General features: G+C 34.7%; 2 protein-coding genes across 2 annotated transcripts in view; one reads left to right on the forward strand and one right to left on the reverse strand.

Annotated features, from left to right (window-relative positions):
* The window catches only part of LOC129801955 (anillin-like), a 44,669-nt gene that overhangs the window by 15,719 nt on the left and 6,122 nt on the right, over positions 1-22,828 (forward strand). The gene's annotated exons all lie outside the window — the stretch shown is intronic.
* Positions 1,027-13,642, reverse strand: LOC129801959 (BTB/POZ domain-containing protein 3-like). The gene is made up of 3 exons (XM_055847459.1): positions 5,251-13,642; positions 2,516-2,936; positions 1,027-2,449 (listed from the first exon to the last, which is right to left on the reverse strand). Exons 1-3 carry the CDS (start codon positions 5,506-5,508, stop codon positions 1,776-1,778), a joined length of 1,353 nt encoding a protein of 450 aa, XP_055703434.1. The 5' UTR covers positions 5,509-13,642; the 3' UTR covers positions 1,027-1,775.

Raw genomic sequence — 22,828 nt, forward strand, 5'->3', positions numbered from 1 at the left:
GAAAATTGTATTCTTTTGATTAAAATTTTGCTAAAAAATCCAAATTTCATTTTAGAAAAAAAATGTACCGTTCAAATACAAGTTTAGTAAAATGTATATATGCTATATTAATATAATAACTATTAACTTTCAAAAATTTTCACTATTTCCATGAAAATATGCAATAACTTAGTTTAAAAAAAAAGTTTTAAAAAAATAGGGGGGGGGCGACACACTAGTCTTACCGCCGGGGGCGCCAGAAACCCTCGCTACGCCTCTGCATGAGGGTAGTAGTACTCCAAGAGAGATTTCCAAAATACCATAATTTTGCGAATTTCGATAATTAGAACCGGAGATATGACCATTTGAAAATTCAATTTTTGTTTTTGATCCCTTATATGTACCTCGGACCTTGGGGGTCGGTCGAAGTCCTTAACTTTGGTACTGATCGAAATCTCTTAGGTCCAGCTATAGCATACTAAAATTTGAGATTGGTCGATGCCATAGGGGCTGAGTAACTGAAAAAACAAAACAAAATTTGGTGATGTTCCAAAATGGAAGTAGGAGGGGGTGGTTGGTGGATCTAACATCACCTACTTCTAGCCGCCCATCGACATTTACTCTTTGCCGAAAACCGCTTGTCGATATCTCTCTCTGTTCTCTCTCCAAAAGCCGTTATACGACCCGAAATGACCAAAAGTAGACAATTTGCTTCAATACGGGCATAAATTTCTCTAGTTTCTATAGATATATAGATCCCCCTTCATACTAAAGTAGCCACTACGCCCAAAAATTACCTTTATGGCTTCTACACACTAGAGAAATTTATGCCCATATTGAAGCAAATTGTCTACTCTTGGTCATTTCGGGTCGTATAACGGCTTTCAGGATTTTGACCGAGACCCACAGCAAATATAGCTTAGGCAGTAGAAAAGGAAATTTCGAGATTAATACCTGACTTCAGTAGAATTCGAACAATAAGAATTTAGAAAACTTATTTAACAAGGTAAATTCGAAAATACGAAAATTATTCTTATACAAAAATGATCCTTTTCCCATGCAAATATTTTCTTTATTTCGAGATTAATTTCCACGTAAAAGAATTTAGTTGAATAAATGATCTTAAAATCTGAAATAAAAGTAAAAAGGACATGACGTAATTATGAATTCGGTTTTAGCAGATTCTCCTCGTCCGATTTTTTTTGTAATGAATTTAAAAGTTCTGGATAGGCTGAATATTTTGTGATATTGTTTAATCCTAGAGGGGAGACCGGGGTAGAATTAGCCACGTGTAGTATTAGATAGTGGTATCTTATAGTTTGCCTTCGAAGGAATATTGAGGAAACCACTCTTTATTCTAAATATTTATACTTCCTTGACTATTAATTGAAATATTTCTCCAAACATTTTTTGTACAAATTATACGCAATCAAAAATTTCATATGGTGGCATTAACAAAGTTGATTTCATTGAAAAATATATTTTGCTCTAGGGTAAAGTGGTACAAGTTGGACAGTGGTACAAGTTGGACAATAATGGTACAATTTGGACAGGGCTTTTTGTCTTGATAAATTTAGTACTTCATTTTTATGTGTATATCTTTAATGCTTTAGTTTTATAATTTGGTTCCTTGTGCTTAGAAACAAATTTTGTACTGTATTTATCAAGAAAAAAGCCATGTCCAACTTGTACCGGCGAATTGTCCAACTTGTAATACTAATTCCAAATTATAAACTTTACCCTATCTCTGTTAATTCGAGACATTTAAGCAATAAAAAAAATGTAAAGAAAACGATTTAACTCAACGTGAGAATCTCAGCGATAGCATTGACATACGGACTCTTTGTCGGTTTTTTAAATGAAATTGCAGCATTGCCAAAAGTAATCTTTTCTCTAACTTCTCCAGTGATGGTTTGGAATCCATTGGTTGGGTTCATTAACTTCACAAGATACATTTCGTGAGTTTCTAGAAGGACAGGTTGCTCCAGGAGCACATGAACCATGTAGAAATTGTCCTTCATGGCAATTCTGTTGATATGAGTTCCGTTTTCGAGTGTTTCCAAATTAAGATCACGTCCGGCAAATGTTAGAATTGCTCCATCCAGAGTTACGTCACTTTGGTCAAGTAGTAGACCAAAACCGGCTACGATTGTAGGCTTAGTGACACTCATAAGGACACTGTGATGATCATAGTTTATGGTACGATTGAAGCCACGAGACCATTTTGTAAATCGATTGAGGATCACGATGCTACGAGAAGTTTCGAAAGATATCACGGATGTTCGTGGGATATGGGAGAATTCAATGGCTCCGCTGAATTTATCCATAATCACGAGAAAGATCCGGGATATCTCGTCAGCAGTTAGAAAGCCATCGAGTGTTGCACACTCTGAAAACTCTTCAGCTGTCATTGTTGGGAATCTGATGAGATGCAAAAGATCAAGACCTAACCATTCTCTTTTAGATTCGCCTACAAAAGAATATCGTTAGTTCGTTATGTCAATTTAAATTCAAATACTGACGTTTAATGCCTCACCATCTGTGGGTAAATCCCTATCATTGCACTGATGTTTAATCCAAAGCATCACTGCACGGTAGATTTCAACTTCTCGGCAATTGAGTCTCGGCATTTGCAAGATCAGGCCCAAGATTTCTCTAGAAGTGTTCACGAATTTGTCAGTAGCCAAAATTTCCCTGATTGTCCATTCGATGATCCTGTAGCACTTCTCTCTGAGGGATTGACAACCTAGAACTGTGGATTGCTGGAATACTTCTAGTACGTTGTCTGTGGAGAGACTTTGTTCAATGAATTCAACAACTTGGGTTTCCATGTGGCGAATTCCGAAACGTAGGGACAGACGCAAAAGTTCGAAGCTATTTTCAGAGTTTATATTCAGCTCATCGCAATACATATAGCGCAATAGGGCACGAAAGTAAACCTCCTCGACGTCAGTTACCTAAGATAATTGATAAAATAATGAGTCTTAGATAAAGTAATTAATCTCATCTATGACATTTTTATGAAATTTAATAACACCTTATGTAGCAAAACTTTGGGTAAAATTTTAAATTCTAAGCAAACCAATTTGAGAATTTGGACTTTGATAGCCTTAAGAGAAAGAAAAAATGGTTACTTAGTTTTATTCTCATGAAATTCTTGAATTCTCCTGATTTAAAAAGTATGTCGGAGCCATTACGAATGTTGTTCGAACTATAAAATTGGTTCGACTAAAATTTCGCGTTATCAGTGTGTTAAATTTGAAAGCAATGTAATATTTTTTTATTTGCCATTTGTAAGTTTTAAATCAACTAATTTTGACAAATTTTGTTTAGTTTTATAAATACCGTCGTTGCGGGTGACTGCACTTTTTTTTGCTGTTTTTCAACTTTACCGTCTAAAAGTGGATAGTTAAAGTGAAAGGAGGGGGATGAATGAGTAAAATTATTTGTATTTAGTTGTTAATGAACGGATTTTGTGCCACTAACATTGATTTTATAAAATTTTACTATGTTAAAAAAAATCAAGGAAAAAGGATTGCATTTGGGATACGGTGCTGGTGACTTTGCACTTTTTAATAAATGTTAAAAAATCAACTATTTCTGATAATAAACGACAATGACGATCTTTACATCTAAGGGTAAGACGCACGAGATCTACAAGTTGAGGTGGTCGCCATCTTGATTTGACGTTTCTGTCCGCCATTTTGAAAAACTGTAAAAACCTAAAACTGGTTCGATTGGGTTGAAATTTTAATATGTTGTAGCTGATGTCAAGACCTTTTCAAAACATATCTATGCTCCAGTGTACGTTAAGCATTTACCTAGATACAGAGGATCAAAGTTTAAAATTTTGAAATATTCATATTTTGTCTGTATTTTCTAATCCTGACTTTTAAAACCTGAACGAAATGCCTCAGTAACCTTTAAAGATGGTTGAGGCTTTTATTTTATATATTTATTTACTCTTACATAATTAAAAAAAATAAACGAAAAGTACATTTATTTATTTTTTTTTATTTTTTCATCTTTGCAAAAACAGTTTTTCAGATACTCAAATAATACGCTGTTATAAACAAAAACATTACTTTTCTTTTTGTTTGTTTGTTTGATCTCATCGCCTAACGACAGTGCTGTCTTTTTTGTGATGGTTTTGATAAAAGAAGCTCCCCGTAGTTTTGTATTCATGAAAATGTCGAAATTTTGAAATTGGAGCCCCTGTATCCAGACAATCGCATGACGTAGGTCGGATTTTATATACGTTTTGAAAAGGCCTTGATATCAGCTAGAACATACTAAAATTTCAGCTCAATCGGATGAGATTTTTGTTTTGACAGTTATTCGAAATGGCGGACAAAAATGTCAAATCAAGATGGCGATCATACTATCTTGTAGATCTCGGTCATTTTATCTTAAATTCCCAAAAAAATTGGATAATTTTTAGCCAAATACTTTTACAATAAAGCTTTAGAAAGACCATTATATGCAATTTTATAACATAAATCATGTGTTCTTACGGAGATAATAGTGAAAAAAAAATATTTCAATAAAAATAGTGAACAAAATCAAAGTAGATTATTCTAACTTGATAAATTTAGAATAGATTTGGGCATTTTACTGAAATCGATTTTGGAATTGAACCTTCAGATAATTTTTTCACGGAGCTGTTTTTTGCCAAAATACCTACACTAGCATTTCATTGACTATTACTGAAACTACAAGAATCCTTTTGAGGATCATTGTACCTTACTTGGTACTTAACATATCCCTATATACTTTGACATGGTAGACCGAATCGGTGAAGACTATCAGTAAGTGCTAGAATTTATGAAAGTCTTACGGACAGCAAAGTCACCCCCGACCCCCGAGTGCAAAGTCACCCGCAACGACGGTACACTAAATTTAAGAGCCCTTTTCTGTATTTTGATGTTCCATTATGTTCTTTAACAGTATCGGAATTTATTATTACAAATAAAAAAAAAAGACGATGTTAAATTGATAAAATAATTACTATACCTCCATAGAAAAATGTGCGCAAACCAAAATATTTATATTATCAATATATTTCTAATGTGATTAATTTCTCCACAATTTTTTCAAAATATTCAAATGCTTCGTTAAGAAAAAAAAAACTCACGTCGAAATTGTATAAATACTCGTTTCATATAGTCAACAAACAAAGATAAGGAAGCTTCGAGTTCACTCTATATTATCACTGATTCACTGTAAAAACGTGTTGAATTAAACCTTATAGAAAATTAAATTTGGGCATACCTCAATTTCTGGCGGAGGATTAGGGCGCTCGTAGAGGGCTTCGTAGAAGGAGGCACTTGTCGTAGCTAGGACATGTCGATGAGCAGGAATCTTAACTTTTGCTTGACCCACAACGAATGAAACGTCCGACATTAGGTCACTAGCCAAGAGATAGGCATTTCGCTCGCGAATGCTGTTCTTTGTAGCCTGCCAGGGACTATCCTGGGTAGATTTGGTGGCTTGAGGGGCTTCAGAATCAAACCAGTGTGTTGCTGACATGTTTTAACGTGAATTTTACAAATGCAACTAGTAGGAATGTCGCTTTGCTAGAGAGATAGCGCTTTTTCTCTTGCTGATTAGATAAGAAGTCGATTATGGTGTGGAAATAATGTGATATTGAGTCGAAAAATGGGTTATGACGAGCTCAGTTTATCTTTTCGGGCAATACCACAATGACTGTTTCCTCCCCCCCCAAAAAAAAAGGGTAAACTTTGCATAAAAATTAATTATTGTAATAAAGATAATACAGCTGTATGCTCTCAAATATTGTTAGAATAGATAGTAGTTTGATAAAGCATACTTTTTTGATTTTTTTCTTTTCTTAGAGAATTCAACAAAAGAAATCTGCGATTAATTTATTTAAGTTGAAAATTTCAATATAATCTTTACTTACTATTTGGGCCTTATCGGAGATTTAACGAATCTGAACTTGCACTCTATAATTGTTTCAGAAACATAATTTCTAGGGTTGTTTAACTTTTGCACTTCGAAAACGATTATAGGTTAGGTGAAAGTTTCGAGGGCTCATAAAGAAACCAAATATAATCTTCTCATTCACATCTGGAATTTGACTGTTCAATAAATAGTGCCTTGGATAAAGGATAAAAAGAACTCTTTTGCTAAAAATGTATTTGATGCTCGATGAATTCATACACAATTTTAAATTTTTAAACTGAATTTTCACACAAGGTTGAAATAATTTGAAAATTATCAAATGTTTCAAGATTTATTGAGTGATTTTATGAGGCGAATAACAATGGAACAAGAATACGAGTGTCACTGTTGCGTTTTTTCTTATAACAAAGCGATGACTGATACTCACACGGTCACGACCCACAAGACACTTCGAAATTCGAACAAGAAGGAGCTTTATCAGCCACTAAAGCATGTCCACGATAAAATTTGAACAAATCAATCTGTCAAAACCTGATGACAGTGCGGAATGTTTTTTTTGTGTTCACATTGAAGTGTCATTCATTAGCTTTGTTTTAGTATGGTATTCCCATCTATGTTTATTAATCAGTGAGAAATTAAACAAAAATGGAGAAAAGGCGAGAAGCCATGGTTGACACGCATCTTCAAAATCCATATCTCACGTATTCACAAATAGGAAGAATAACTGGGAATTGGGGATCTCAGTGGCGCAATCGGTAAGACCATTTGGTCTTGAACAGTGAGATCTTTGACTCGACTCTCACAGCTGTGAGTTCGAGTCCCGTCCGGTGCGGTGCAAACAACTGAATGTCGGCGCGAAAAAGACATTATTCACTGTGATAAAAACGTAATAAAATGCATCGCCTCTGCCCAAAAATCCTTCAGGAGCACGGAAGAAGCATTCACTACGGGAAAGGCGTTCCTGGGCGATCTACGATCAGCAGATTCTTCCAACACGAGGCACATTGTAACGATTATTTTGTAATACCAAATAAAGTTTCTCGATACGATTAATAATAATAACTGGAAACTCACGTGGGACCGTTTGGAACGTAATTTTACGATTCAAGGAAACCAAAACTATTGCTCAAAAACCAGAATGTGGTAAAAATCGAGGAATTCAAGACCAACAAATTGAGAAAAAGTGCTTGTGTACTTCAAGATTAACCCCTATGCTTCTCCACGAGATGTGACCAAAAAAATGGGTATCTTAAATAGTTTGGTGCAGAAGATCAAGAAGAAAAATGATTTGCTTACTAGCAAAGCCCAACCAACAGCCTATCGTAGTGGTGAGCAATGCCTTGTGGCCAAAACTAGAGCCCGAAGATTGAATGACAAACTTGTGAGGGGTATTAAAGGGTGCATTCTAATGGATGATGAAACGATCGTAAAAGGCGATTTCAAACGACTTCCTGGTCAGCAATTTTATACCGCAAAATCTCGGAAGGGTGTAACTAAGAAGTACCCATTAAAAAATTACTCGAAATTTCCAAAAAAAAAAACTCATGGATAGCGATTGGCACCTGTGGTCGTAGGAGCCAAGAGTTCTTCACAATGGACACAATTAATTGCGAGATTTATGTACATAAAGAAGTGCCTTCAAAAGCGTCCTCTGCCGCTTTATCGTGACCACAACAATCCTCCACTGTTCTAGCCATACCTAGCATTCTGTCATTATGTCAAGGACACTATAAGATGGTTTAACCCTTTAACTCTTTCCGGACCACAACATATCCAGCGAACGAATTTCAGTAAAACTCACTTTATTGTAAGTCTTAGTGGTCATAATATGATACTTTTGTAGAGAAAGAATTTTCTCCGCCTCTGGGAAATTGGAAAACTCATGGGTACTCTCGTCCCCAAAAGAACGAAAAGGAGACAAACTTCAATTTTCCAAAAGCCAATAATATCAATTCTGTGAATTATTTTTGCGTGTCAAATGACTCCTTTACAATGTTGATCACTAAAACAAGAAAAATTATTGACCAGTATCTTGTGGGATGTCCAGGAAGTGCTAAAAAGGACACCCAGCTCCTGCTTTCCAACAGATTCCTCAAAATATTTCACACAATAACACTTTAACACACATTCCTCTCAACACGATGTTATTGTAGACACATTAAGCTTTCTCAAGAGCCAAAAAAAAACACTTTTTGGACAATCAGAATTCCCCAAAATCTGGAAGAATAGGAAAAACTTCCCTGAAAGCAAATCTGCAAGGAAGCAGAAAATCGAAAATTCACGATTTTAGATCAGGAATAGGGGAAAGTGGTCTGCCTTTGAATGCGGCAGCCTTTGAATATTGTAATTTTTTTCATTTTTCTTTTAAGCATAAATTCTTTTCTATTAGATAGCTATTCATAATCCTCACAAGTCATCAAAAAATGCAGACCCTAGCTCTTATTTTCTAGGTTCTAGGGCAAAAAAAAGGAAACTGAGCTCAAAACTGTAATTTTGATGTTCCACAATTCATGTGTTTTTTCATAATCAAAATAATTTTTGGAACAAATCTTCTATTGTGAGTCATAGAAGGTTATTCTTGGATGGTATTTCTCCAAATACATTTTGATTCAGATGAGACAAATTTTGTGGGTGATAAAAGTTTGCAAATATTTCTCTGCGGCAGCCTTTGAATCTTAATGTTGTGTGCCTTTGAATCCTCTCTTTCCATACATTGAAACATCTGACAGCTTCCTGTCCGGGAGCAGAATAGAACTCCTACTTTTGTCTGACGAATGTCATACAAATACTTATGCTATCTTCCTCCGGCCGGGATGTTTCAAACTGAGAATTGTCAACTTCAATAGCGTTTTCTTACAAATTTTCAAGTGAAAAACAGTGGTTCAGAAAAATGTAAGAAATGTTGTTGTATAATGACTTTTGACTACAGTGGTGGTTTTATTGAGTGCATTAGGGTTCATGCTAATCAATTATGGGCCGTTTAATGCTACAGCCCTAATATTCTCAGTGAAAAATTAAGATTCAAAGGCTGCCCAACCACATTCAAAGGCAGACCATGCAGGCTGCCTTTGAATATATCGACATCACATTTTTAAGTTCCACACCAGGAAAAACTGAGGACTTGCGAGTCCTGAATGGGGTAAGCATAGAAGCTTAATGAACAAGAGAATTTTTTGGTGTAGTGCAAAGTAAAACTCCTTTTGTAGTTTACTCTGAAAAAAATCTCAAATTTGGAACATTATTTTTCGTTCAAAGGCAGACCACTTTCCCCTATCTTAGCTCAGGAGTTAATTGGGATCCTGCAAAAAATATCCTAGATTCGGACATCCTTATAGTTTGTAATCATCCACAAAAATCGGATTTTTATCGATTCTAAATAGTCAAAAAAAATTCTTTTTTCCATGGGTACCAAAAGTCCCAAAGGAGACGAAAGAGTTAAGGACGAGAAGGTCAAAAATCGGGGCTCAGAAAAAATCACTTTTAAAGCATAACTTTAGAAGATCGTAGGAAAAATTTCATTTTTGGGTCACCGGTGACCCAATCGTCCTTAAAAGGTTAAAGATAACGCCATCCAGTGTGCTGCGTGACTGCAACCCATCAAATAACCCAGGAATTCGGCTAATTGAGAAATACTGGGATATTTTGAAGAGAGACATGAGGAGGAATGCTAAAAGAGCCAAGGACATCAAAAGTTTTGCTTAGAAGTGGAAAAGGATAGTCAGGAGGTAGGACACGTAGAAATGACCTTTAATCAAAACCATAATTGCGGGTCTCAAGAAAAAAAAATCCGAGAATTTGGAAGCCAAAAGTTGGATTATAAAAGGCACTGAGTAAAAAATATTATAACACATGCTTTGAAGTTAAATCGTTTTTGTTTTCTTCAAATTTTATCGTGGACATGCTTTACGTGAAGGAAACGAAAAGTAAAAAAAAAAAATCTTTGGCTTTCGAAAGCGATCTTCATTTTTTTTACTGCTCGAACGCCACAAAGAGACTAGTTATATAATAAAAATCCCTCGATTTTGAGTTATTTAGCGTCAGAAGAAAACAGCTTTGTAGACTAATTAATAAATAATAAGAAAAATACTTGACTTTTTGACCGTTTTAATTTTCCTTGATAACAAAAGTATACAGTAGACTCTCGCAAATTCGGCTCTTTTAAGATCGGGCTACTTTTTAATTTGGGCAGCGGTTACATTTGAAAAAAGTTTGTTGACATTTTGCAAGTTTGATTATTATTATCAAATGAATCAAATATGCTCAAATTTAGCATGGTTTGTCTTAGTTTTGATGTGATTTTGCATTATTGAGGAATTTTCACGCAATTTACGTAATATATGAGTGTTTAAACTCAATATCTGTATTAACCCCGTCTGACCAGGTAAGCGTGGATTATAGCCTCAATTAACCCCTATCTTTCATACCTTACCTTTAAGAAGCTCCCATACAAAATACCCCTTACTAAATATATGTGAAGGACACTGTTTTGCGTTCATGGTGGTGAGCAGCGGAACTACGAAAATTATGTTGTCGGCCGTGATGCTCAGCTGTCAGTGACAAGATGGAATTTTTTCCAAAATATTTTATTTGTTTTTAAAATTCTCGCAAAGATTCTCAGTGTTTTTAGTGTTTTGTTTAAATAGTAATAAATGTGCGTGGAAGCGTTTCGTGTAGAGAAATGTGTTGTGATAACTATAAACAAATTTCCAACGTTGTAATACGTGTTTTTATTTCCTTTCGGGGGTATTTTTTGAGAGACAATTTTTTTTTTCAGAATAGTTTTTGCTTTTCTAAAGTGTTAAATCATTCATACTGGTTAAATAAAACATATCCCTATCTTTGTAGCTTCTATCATTTGTATAAAATTCGAAGGTGAAATCAGGATGTGCAATTGACAGCTTCATTCCACCGCCATTGATATACATGGCAAGATTCAGTCCTTAATTTGTGCCTTTCCGATGAGGGCTAAAATAGTGCCTAAAGCTGGGTGTTAATTAATAGCTCAACGCTGGGCCCCCCTTACCCTGTGTCAGACCAGACGGGACATGAATAAAAATCGTTGCATTTCAAAAAGTTTGTCGCACGAATTTCTGTCTAATTCGGCTGACATTTCGGTCCCATATGCCCGAATTTGAGAGTGCTACTGTATCATGTTTTTTTTTTCTATATCCCCACCCATCCCTCTCTAATTCAGGTCTCAGGCTCTTAGTCTATCATGACCGAAAACCTACATGGTAGAACATTGTCACTAACTCGCAATCACTTACATAAAAATAAATACATAAATCTGTACTATACACTTTTAAACACTCATAGGAGTGATACTGCCAGGATTCCTAGAAGTATTATATTTGGATGCCATTTCTCTTGACAAATCTGGCTATCATAATTAAAGGTCCAGTGAGCTTGCGCTCGAGACACAGTGCTAATATGTCCCTAACCTGGAGGCTAGGGGATATAGCACTGCATGAGGAAACAAGCTCTTCTCTGCCAACCACAAATCGCGGACACCTGAAGAGGACATGATGACTGTCCTCATATTCATTACAGCGCTCACATAATGGATGATCAGCTATATTTATCCTGTGTAAATGTACTCTTAATCCTACATGGTTCGAAATCAGTCGACTTACTATAACAATGGTCTCTCTATTCAGTTAACCTAGTCCCGCAAACCATGGCTGTACATTACACTCTGGTAAGATTGAATGACAATATCTGCCGAGTTCGTCCACGTGCCACGCCACTTTCCATTGACTTACACACTCCCATCTAGCAATGGTGAACCAATCTTCTGTTCTAGTCATTTCATCTTGGACAACTGAGGAACATGCTCCTTGTCTCGCTGCTTCGTCTGCCATATCGTTACTAATCACTCCTACATGCGATGGTACTCAGCAAATGCTCACAGATTTTTCCCACTGCCTAAGATCTTCAATTAACCCAGCAATTTCCCGATGCAGTAAGCCACCAACATTCTTGCCATTATAGTGTTTTATTGATAAAATGCTGGACAATGAATCTGACAATACGCAATTCTGCTCGTGTTCTGTAGGGTGTTCAATAGCAAATCTGAGGGCCATTTTAATTGCTGTTAATTCTGCAGTAAAATTAGATGCATTATAATTCAAAGCGATACAGTCCTGTGATCTGGTTGTGACGTCCCAAATTCCCACACCAACACCTTGCTGTGATTTAGAGCCATCAGTGTATATCACACGGGCTGCCACTAAATTCTCATTATGAAGCGTTTCGAAAACAAAAGAACTGGCCACAGAACTCCACATATCTTTGGGGAAGCCTCTTAGCTGCTCCCACACAGATATACTTACCACTGCATTAATCCTCTCATGGAAGACGCTATGCAAGTTCTCGGAACCATGCGTAGGGCTCCACCCTATTTCGTCCAAAGCCCCTACTATATGGGATAATGTGTACCGTGATCCTATTTCTTGGAGTTGTCTGAGGTCTTCCCACAGATCTGGTTGACGCACCGTAGCCTTTATTAAAAATCTTTCGCCAAGTAAAATAAAACGCAGCTCCAATGGACAAATACCCGCCAAAACCTCCACTGTCATTGTGTGTGTTGACTTCATTAATCCTAAACATATACGTAAACAACGCCACTGGATTCGATAGTTTTATCATATGTCCCTTGGCTGTCGTTCTAAACACCAGGCATCCATATTCAAGCACAGATCTGATGGTTGTAACGTATATAGTTCTTAAGACCGCCGGGTGAGCTCCCCACCTTTGACCACATACTGCTCTTAAGAAGTTAATCCTTTTACTGCATGATGCTGTGATACTTCTTATATGGGCTGCCCACAAACATTTGCAATCAAATATTACACCAAGGTATTTGTATGATGTGACACCTTGCAGTACCCCATCGTTCCACTCCACTCTGATAACCGGAGGATTGTGCTTTCGAGTGAAAAGCACAAAAGCTGATTTTTGAATAGACAAGTTCAGGCCTTTAGTTTCCAAGAAATTCTGTACCGCTGAGCATGCTCTGGATAAAGAATTTTCAATCCCACTGGGATCTGCATGGACTACACCTACGGCTATATCGTCCGCATATTGTAAAATAAAGCAGTCATCAGGTATCACAGATTCGAGCTCCCGTACATAGAGGTTGTAACATAGGGGTGACAGCACCGATCCTTGAGGTAGTCCTCTAAATCCTGTGCGAATGATTTGCACCCTGTTATTTTGATAGAATTGTAGCCTTCTTTCTGTAAACAGGCGACTAATCAGAAGTCCAATTTTCAAAGGAAGCCCATGTAACACGAGATCTCTGCAGAGTATATCCACTGTAAGACGTTATCGTACGCTGATTTTACATCAAGAAACGCACATCCCAGCATTTTCTTTTTACTCCAAGCATATTGGATCTGCGTGTGTAGCTTCACTAAGCAGTTTTGGGTGCCCACGCCATTTTTAAAACCCATTTGTGATTTTGGGATCAAATCTTCCTGTTTGGCCCAACGATCTAGTCTACTCAAAAGTAGTTTTTCGAAAAGTTTGCGGACTATGGAAAGCAGGCAGATAGGTCTGTAGTGATCACAGTGTGAGCCATCTTTACCAGGTTTCTTTATAGCTATGACCTTTGACACTAACCATGAATCAGGAATTATATTTGACTCTAAAAAACTATTAAATATCTCTAAGAGCAGTGTTTTTGCTTCGGTTGGGATATTTTTCAGAAGGCTAGCTCTTATTCTATCAGCCCCCGCTGCTTTATTCTTGAGTTCCATTTCCATTTCCATAAAATTTGGCAATTAAGCGACGCCGACTCCTTCCAGCAGTATCTCTGGACAATATCCCACCTTTCAACTTTTTGTAATTTGCCATTATAACCTAAATTATGAATTATCAAAAAACTGATTATTTCTTGTTATTTATCATCACTCTTACACCTATATATTTAACATTGACAGCCTTAAAAATGTACAAATCCACCATTTGCCTATCAAATGACATAAGCTCAAAATGTAACCGGTTTACATAAAGTTGGTTGCACGTTTTCACCATTTTGAATTAGTTTTTTTAATGAGGCAACAAACTTTTGATTTTTCAAAAATTACCAACTTTTGGAAAACAATTATTTTTGATATGAAATAATTTTTTTTTTTTTGAAAATTATAAATAATATCTACGGATTACAAGGAACTCATCTGCAAAAAGAAAAATTTGGAAAAGTATTTTTTTCTATCATTTTTTTCACTTGATTTCTCAAACATCTATTAGGCAACAAACTATTGACACTCACTGTACATTTAAAATTCAATGGGATACAAAATGGTGCGATAATTGATGAATTCATCAGCGGCAAAGTAATTATTTTAGACAAGTCGAGTGTGCAATCAAAATCAATTTTATTGATCATGAGAGTACAATCGTCACTTATTATAATTTTCCTTCCGTTTTGGTTTAAATAATTTTTCACAGTAAATGTTAAAATGTATATTTTATCTGTATTGAGAAGCCTATGCAAAAGCCATCATAGATCTTCTTCTCAACTGTTTTACAATATTCAATTTTCTATTTTAAAAATTTCATTCAGTATTGTTTTCTATTAAACATTTCTGTAAAACGGAGTAATCCAAAAACATTAATTTGGTACATCTTTCCAAGTTTTTTGTGTGTTTGAAATAACTTTAATATGGAAAATGTGAGAAAACCATTAAAGAATTATAAAAGATTGAGAATGATTTTACTATTATTTCTTTCAACAGTCAAGATACGTTGAGTTCTTACAAAAAAAAAAATAAATATAAATTTTGACATAATTACGAAATTATTAAAAAAAATAATAAAATATTGTTGATTCAGTCGATTTCCATTGGGATGGGCCGAAAACGGTTGATAGTTTCCTGCAGTGTTTGAAAGTCTTCATAATTAGGGATGATTGTTAAAATAGCTATCAAATCCTCGAAGGAACGATTTAGGAGTGCTTTGTTTACAAGATATTTATAATTGATTTTTATAAAAGACAATACTGCATTGTAGATGTCGGATTTTCCTTCGCTTATACACTCCTTTAATACATTCCAGCAATTGTCCTCATTTATTACCTGTAAACAATAAATGTTGAATTACTATTACTAGGGTAAATTAAGCTAATTCAATACCTGCTCCAAATGGAAATTTTTCGCTACTCGAAATGGAAACGTCATTGTTTTTACGATAAATACAGTACTAAATTATTATATTTATATATTTTCTATACCACAGTTTCATTATTTAGTTAATTTTGCTCCAAATAAAGCGAAAATTCATTAATATTCACAAATTTTAATTTGTTAATTTCTCAAAAAAATTAAAAGTGCACCTTATCGCCATCGAATTTTTCATCGATCGACCATGTTTTCCAATGAAAAACTCAATGAGGTGACTGTTGTTTATTTATTGGAAGACATTAGATTTTAACGGAGGATAGTAATTTGGATTGAAATTACTATCCAAGCCAGTAAAATTTGCCATCCTGCTGTTAGAATGTCATTTTGGAATATCGTGGGTGCCGATGCAACGGTTCCCGATATGCTTTGAATACATTTATAGGAATTCGTGGTGCAGCTGGAAGATGCTCGACTGTCATCACAAAGATTGCGTGTTTTCAAATCTCGGCGCAGTCGTCAATGTTGGAAAAAGATTTTCACGCACCAAAATGGCTTGAAATACAGAGAATGTCATCCAGGAAGGGCCCCAAGCTATCAAACAATGGCCAAAAATTAATGAAAACAGGGAAAAATACATTTTTCCGATATTTTTCATTCTAATATCCGGCTAGTAAAATTTACTATCCTACCAGTAAAATTTACCATCCGGCTAGTAAATCTTATATCCGGGGATATTAGAATTTACCATCCAGCTATTAGAATTTACTATCCATACAATAGATTCTACAATTTTTGACAGTCCGATTTAATAACGCGTTTGCTGGGTGACTTTTTTACTATCCGGCCACTAGACTTTTGTATGGAGGATGGTAAATTTTACCATCCTAGTTTTTCTCGGTGTAGGAAACCCCGAAAATATAATTTTTTTTTGGAGAGATTTTCTTATTGTTTTAGATGGGAAAGGAGAAAAGACCAGGAATAAGAACATGTCTTGCATTCAGGAGCAACTCAACAAGGTTTTGGAAGCCTTTCGTCGCGGTTTCACTTACACTGTTTGTCTCTAATTAGAAACTTTCCCTTGTCTCCATTTAGATTAATATGTTTCCAATAGAAACATTTTACGCTCGCGTATTTTTCTTATATTTAAGAAGTTTTCAAATTATATCTAAAGAATTTTTACTAAACAGTAGCATTCTAGAAGAGTGAAGGAGCAAATTTATGTAATTCTCTTCAGAAAAAATATGAACTTAATGTGTTGAATCTTTTGTCAAAGTTAAAGCGTCTGGAAATGGTTTTGAATTAGGACATTTACCCTACATGTTGTACAGTACAATTACACTATCTTTAGCAATGCAATTCCAAAACAAAAGAATATATTCACATTTTTAAATTAAATCAAATTTTTTTTTATGTAAAAAATGGTCCTTTAGAATATCTATAGGAGAAAGCGCGCTACCTTCGGACGACTCAAGCTTCGGACAATTCAATTTTTTTCTATTTATTGATTTCACCCTTAGTTTTTTTCTAAAAATTCGAGGCATTGAACTAGCCATTAAAATATATTACCATAATGGCCCAAATTAATTTTTAATAATACATTGAAAAAAATAAATTGTTTGAAAAATAAATCGTCCGAAGGTAGCTCGCTTTCCCCTAGTATTTTTGCTAATTTATTGTAATATGCGAAGAGTGTTAGAGTGTAACAGGAAATGGGCGGAAACACTAGGCCTCTCGACTTTCGCAATTTTATTCTTATAGTGGCGTTTTGAGGATAAATATCCTATTTATAAGGTATCGAATATTAAAGGACAATCATCCTCGAAATTACGTAATGAGTAAAATTACAAAAGTCAAGAAAGGTCTTTTTCCGTCCTTTTTCTCCCAATTTGTTTTAGTTCTTAACTATTTGCTTATATCCGACATTTTGTTTCTTGAATACTCAAGAGTAAACGAGATGTCGTTTATCTCTATATGCCTTATTCGTTTGCAGGTATTCATATATTCGTTTCTTTCTTTCGTCTAATTTACAATTTGTTTGCTTGTGTATTATGGACGTTGACTCCTCCCAGCGTATTGATATACTCGTAGGGGAACCGGGGTAGATAAGCCGCGCATGGTATTAGACAGTGGGATGTTATAGCCTGCTTTAAAAGGAATATTGAGGAAACCACTACTTATTCGAAATAAACACATCCCTTCCTATTCATTAAAATATTTTTCAGCCTGGTACAAACATTTTTTGTACAAATTATACGCAATGAATAATTTCTTTTGCTGGCTAATTCTACCCCGGTCTCCTCTACAGTATGCGAAATTCAAATAGGTATTTTTGAAAAGGGGGTGATGTGGGTGGTCAGTTCGTCCGAGCAACTTAGTATATGTCATGTAGAGGTCTGGCCAACAATAATTTTTATCGTAGTAACCCGGACTCACGCTCGTGCGTGCGTGCACACTGGCCGTTAATTAAATTTTGTGGTATGAAAAGTGCAAACTTCAAATAGGTATTTTTATTTTGTAATGACTCTAGAATTGTACTTAAAGAAAAAATGTTTATATCGACAAAAGAATGATCAAATCTGTCTTTTCCATCAAATTAATTCTTCGACAGTAGGAAAATTTTATTTAATAACTAGAATTTCTGTTTGATAGAGGCCATAAACTTTTGAGTAATAAAAACGGCCGTGTTGTAGTACGTTTCCGTTATATATTGATTATTTATTATTTTTTTAAGTTATTGACAGTTTGATCATTTTTAGGTTTTTTATTTTAAAGAATTTAAAATAAAAAATAAATAATTAAATAATAATTATAATAATAAATAATTTAAAGAACTGGCGGCGCGCATTAAAAATATTTGGCGACGGCGGCTAAACAAAAATCGCGGCGGCTCGCGCCGAGCGGCGCACATCTCTATTTTGGTAACTGATGACTTTATGCAAATTATGACTTCAAACATTAAACATAATTCATTATATTCACTAAATTATAATGTAAAGTTGTAAAGAATCTCGGATAATATTAATTCTTGAGAGCTTGGAATCGCGTAAAAAATTTTATCGCATTGTAAAAATTCAATCATATCTGGTATCACAATGTCATTACGCCATTTTGTCACACAATATAATTGCGTCAGCACATTTTAGAAGCCGGTATAAAGTATGTAACTGCTTAAAAATAGTTTAAATTAATACTTTTATATTTAATACTTACTTTACAGTTTGGGATTATCACACAAGGTGTACAGTGAACACCATCACAAAGAAAAAATTGGGTAGGATAAGACATTTTAAAAATTTATACTCAGATATGTCTGCTTCTTAGGAAGGTACGACTTGTACTGAACAGTAAACGTTAAAAACATATGCAGATTGGTAAAAAAACCACTTGATCATTTAGTAAGATGAATGTTTTACACACACATGCAAAGTTATGCACTAGAGTGGTAGTGTAGTAGTGAAGGAGTTATTACGTTCCATCCCCTGGCAAACTGTCGTCTTTCTTATATAAAGCTGTTTGACATCAGCTTGTAAATTGACGAATATCAATTTCGCTTATCAATTCCGACGAATAAAACGCAACGATTAGGAATGCAGAAAGACAAAATAGGGTAAAGGCTCAAAATTTTGACCAGTTTCTTATTTTGGATACTGAGGATAAAATAGGACACTAAAAATAAATTGATTAAAATTATGGATTTAAAAAATATTTGAAAAAATATTTGTTCTTTTTGGAAGATTTTAACACTAAATACGTTAAAATTTGAATATGATTTGAGTTGAAATTGCTTTGTTGAAAATTCAGTGTGATCAATTGCTTACGAGAAATATGACAGAACTTCGTGGCTTCCCGTCAAATAATATCTGCAGATATCTTTAAGATTTCTGTAGAGAAAATCTACATCTCTACAGAATATCTGCAGATAAATTCTGTAGATATTCTTACGAATTTTATTTGGGCTTGGGACAAAATTCGTCAGAATATTTCGGCAGATTTTCTGACGAATCTCTGGACGAATTTCTGTAGATATTCTGTAGATTTTTTCTACATTCCAGACTTTCCAGACAAGATGTGTCAGAAGAGATGGAAAAATTTTTCACTGAAGTTTGCAAAATTCTATAGAGTTATTCTTAGTGATATCACGGTGTTTATATAAAATAAAGAATTCTGCGACGCCGTGTTACAAGTAGAGAAAAGTGAAGTGAAAACTTTAAACAGAGTGTCGACCAAAATTTCGTGTTTTTGTATCATTCGATTGGCGATTTTTAAGAAATTAGTATTTTTGCTCGCAGTTTTTTTACTTATCTAAAATGTGTAGGGGAAATGCTTCTAATTTTGTCCAGTTTCTTATTTTGGACACTTTGAGGATAACATTGGACACTTAAAATAAATTGATTAAAATGATGGATTTTTATTCCAATATTTGATGAATAATGAATTCTATCTAAATATTTGTTCTTTTTGGAATATTTTAACACTAAATACGTTAAAATTTGAATATGATTTGAGTTGAAATTGCTTTGTTGAAAATTCAGTGTGAGCAATTGCTTACGAGAAATATGACAGAACTTCGTGGCTTACTTCAGTCTTATTTAGTTTTGGTCAAGTACTAACAAAGTTTGTTCGCTTTTTTTGAGTGATATTATTGAATATTCATTGAATATTGTGTTGATTCACGTTACTGATGATTTGTACATTTGACCTGAAGTGAGATTTGCCTTGTGAATTATATTTTTCGTGTGAAAAATGGGAAATTTTTTAAGACATTCACCAGTGAGGTGATGATTCTTATTTTGGACAGGTGTTTTTCTCACGAAATTTCGTGAAGTTTTAGCTTTTGTGATGACTAGGTTGGACAAATGCCTAGAGAAATGAAGGAGCATCATATCTACGAAAAAGATGCAGTGAGAAATGCCTTGAAAGGCTCCCGGAAAGGGCAGGGAATGAGTGAATCCGCACGTACTTGGGGTACCGAAGTCAACCCACTTTACTGAATGATATGGAAAGTTTCTGGGCTTCTTGTGACATTCCACGTTTCCCTTACATGACCAGGAAGAGGACTTGGTAAGATTGGTTCATAAAATGAAGAACAATGGGCATCCTGTTGAGGCGGATTATCTGTCCAAATTTACAGACAAGTTGTAAAAATTAATAACCAAGTTGTCCAAAATAAGAGTCAAATTCACCTCTACATATCAATTCATTTTTAAACGTATTAAAACTAATTTTAGCAAAAATGAGATGATAAATAGCTTGCCAAGTTTCTAAACAATCCTTCTGAAAAGAGAGTAACAAAAAAAGTCAATTAGTATTGAAAATATGGCATTTCAAACTTAGGATATCGATGCTTATATGCAGACTGTCCAAAATTATAAGCACTTCCCCTACTCGGTAATGCTTGTTAAGCAGAGCATACAATTTTCTTTATAACTTCTACAGTTTCTTCATAAATCAACAATATTTTTGTGAAGTAATGGAGGTTATGCAGATTTTCTAGGGAGAAATTCTGCCGAGAATCTGCAGATTTTCTCTGAATGTACTAGAATATACCGTTAAAATTCAAAAAAACCTCCGAGTAAAATAGGCAGGTAGAGCAATGATTTGACGGGTTACTTCAGTCTTATTTAGTTTTGGTGAAGTACTAACAAAGTTTGTTCGCTGTTTTTGAGTGATATTATTAAATATTCATTGAATATTGTGTTGATTCACGTTAGTGGATATTTGTACCCTTGTGAATTAGATTTTTCGTGTGAAAAATAGGAAATTTTTTACTGAAAAATTTATTCTCAGATATGTCTGCTTCTTAGGAAGGTACGACTTGTACTGAACAGTAAACGTTAAAAACATATGCAGATTGGTAAAAAAACCACTTGATCATTTAGTAAGATGAATGTTTTACACACACATGCAAAGTTATGCACTAGAGTGGTAGTGTAGTAGTGAAGGAGTTATTACGTTCCATCCCCTGGCAAACTGTCGTCTTTCTTATATAAAGCTGTTTGACATCAGCTTGTAAATTGACGAATATCAATTTCGCTTATCAATTCCGACGAATAAAACGCAACGATTAGGAATGCAGAAAGACAAAATAGGGTAAAGGCTCAAAATTTTGACCAGTTTCTTATTTTGGATACTGAGGATAAAATAGGACACTAAAAATAAATTGATTAAAATTATGGATTTAAAAAATATTTGAAAAAATATTTGTTCTTTTTGGAAGATTTTAACACTAAATACGTTAAAATTTGAATATGATTTGAGTTGAAATTGCTTTGTTGAAAATTCAGTGTGATCAATTGCTTACGAGAAATATGACAGAACTTCGTGGCTTACTTCAGTCTTATTTAGTTTTGGTGAAGTACTAACAAAGTTTGTTCGCTGTTTTTGAGTGATATTATTAAATATTCATTGAATATTGTGTTGATTCACGTTAGTGGATATTTGTACCCTTGTGAATTAGATTTTTCGTGTGAAAAATAGGAAATTTTTTAAGACATTCACCAGTGAGGTGATACTCCTTATTTTGAACAGGTCTCACGAAATTTCGTGAAGTTTTAGCTTTTATGATGACTAGGTTGGACAAATGCCTGGAGAAACAAAGGAGCATCATCTCTACGAAAGAGATGTAGCGAGAAAAGCCTTGAAAGACTCCCGGAAAGGCCAGGGAATGGGGGAATCCTCACGTACTTGGAGTACCGAAGTTAACTCACTTTAATGAATGATATGGAAAGTTTCCGGGCTTCTTGTGTCATTCTACGTTTCCCTTACATGAACAGGAAGAAGACTTGGTAAGATTGGTTCATGAAATGAAGAACAATGGGCATCCTGTTGAGGCGGATTAGCTGTCCAAATTTACAGCCAAATTGTCCAAATTAATAACCAAGTTGTCCAAAATTCGAGTCAAATACACCTTTACATATCAATTCATTTTTAAACGTATTAAGACTAATTTTAGTAAAAACAAAGACAATAAACCCTTGCCAAGTTTCTAAACAACCTTTCTGAAAAGTCAATTAGTATTGAAAATATCGCACTTCAAACTTGGAACATCGATGCTTATAAGCAGACTGTACAAAATTATGAGCCCTTATTCTACTAATTTTTAGAAAGTTCACAATGATAAGTAACACAAGTAAATACAGAGATTTCTAGTTTTCTATTGGAATTTGCGATGCCGTGAAAAACCTGTGGTAAATGTTTTATATTCAGTGTTATGCCCGTTGAGATGTGTGAGTAGAAAGCGCCAAGAGTCGATGATCTTGCTTGGAGATATCTACGCCTTGTATGAATAAGTAAAATTATATATCAACGACTTCTGTATATGTAGGAGTCATTGATGATTTACATTTACATAAACACTAGTCGTTGATCAAACCGGCAAATCTGAATAGATTGGCTAACGAATTACCATGCGCACCATGCGCATGTGCAATCCACTTGAGTCACTACTCAATGTTCAGTCTCTACCACGTTGTACTGCAAATGGAAATCTCAAACGAGACGTGACCAAAAGTTTTCTAAATAGTATTAAATAGTAAACATAGTTGTTTTCGAGAAATATTATCAAGTTGGTTTGCTTGCAGTATTCCAAATTTAGTTCTAAAAAAAGAAGCTAGTAATATTTTTTAAGTCCAAAGTTGATAAACGTTAACAATACCCGTCTGACCAGGTAAGCGTGGATTATAGCCTCAATTAACCCCTATCTTTCATACCTTACTTTTAAGAAGCTCCCATACAAAATACCCCTTACTAAATATATGTGAAGGACACTGTTTTGCGTTCATGGTGGTGAGCAGCGGAAC

The sequence above is a fragment of the Phlebotomus papatasi genome, chromosome 2, assembly GCF_024763615.1.
Source record: "Phlebotomus papatasi isolate M1 chromosome 2, Ppap_2.1, whole genome shotgun sequence".
NCBI lineage: Eukaryota > Metazoa > Arthropoda > Insecta > Diptera > Psychodidae > Phlebotomus > Phlebotomus papatasi.

Excerpts from the sequence above, each read along its gene's own strand:
- LOC129801959 (XM_055847459.1), bottom strand. The coding sequence starts at position 5,508 with ATGTCAGCAACACACTGGTTTGATTCTGAAGCCCCTCAAGCCACCAAA. Across the intron at positions 2,937-5,250 it reads ATCCTCCGCCAGAAATTGAG|GTAACTGACGTCGAGGAGGT; the intron begins GTATGCCCAAAT and ends CAATTATCTTAG. Across the intron at positions 2,450-2,515 it reads TAGGGATTTACCCACAGATG|GCGAATCTAAAAGAGAATGG; the intron begins GTGAGGCATTAA and ends ATTCTTTTGTAG.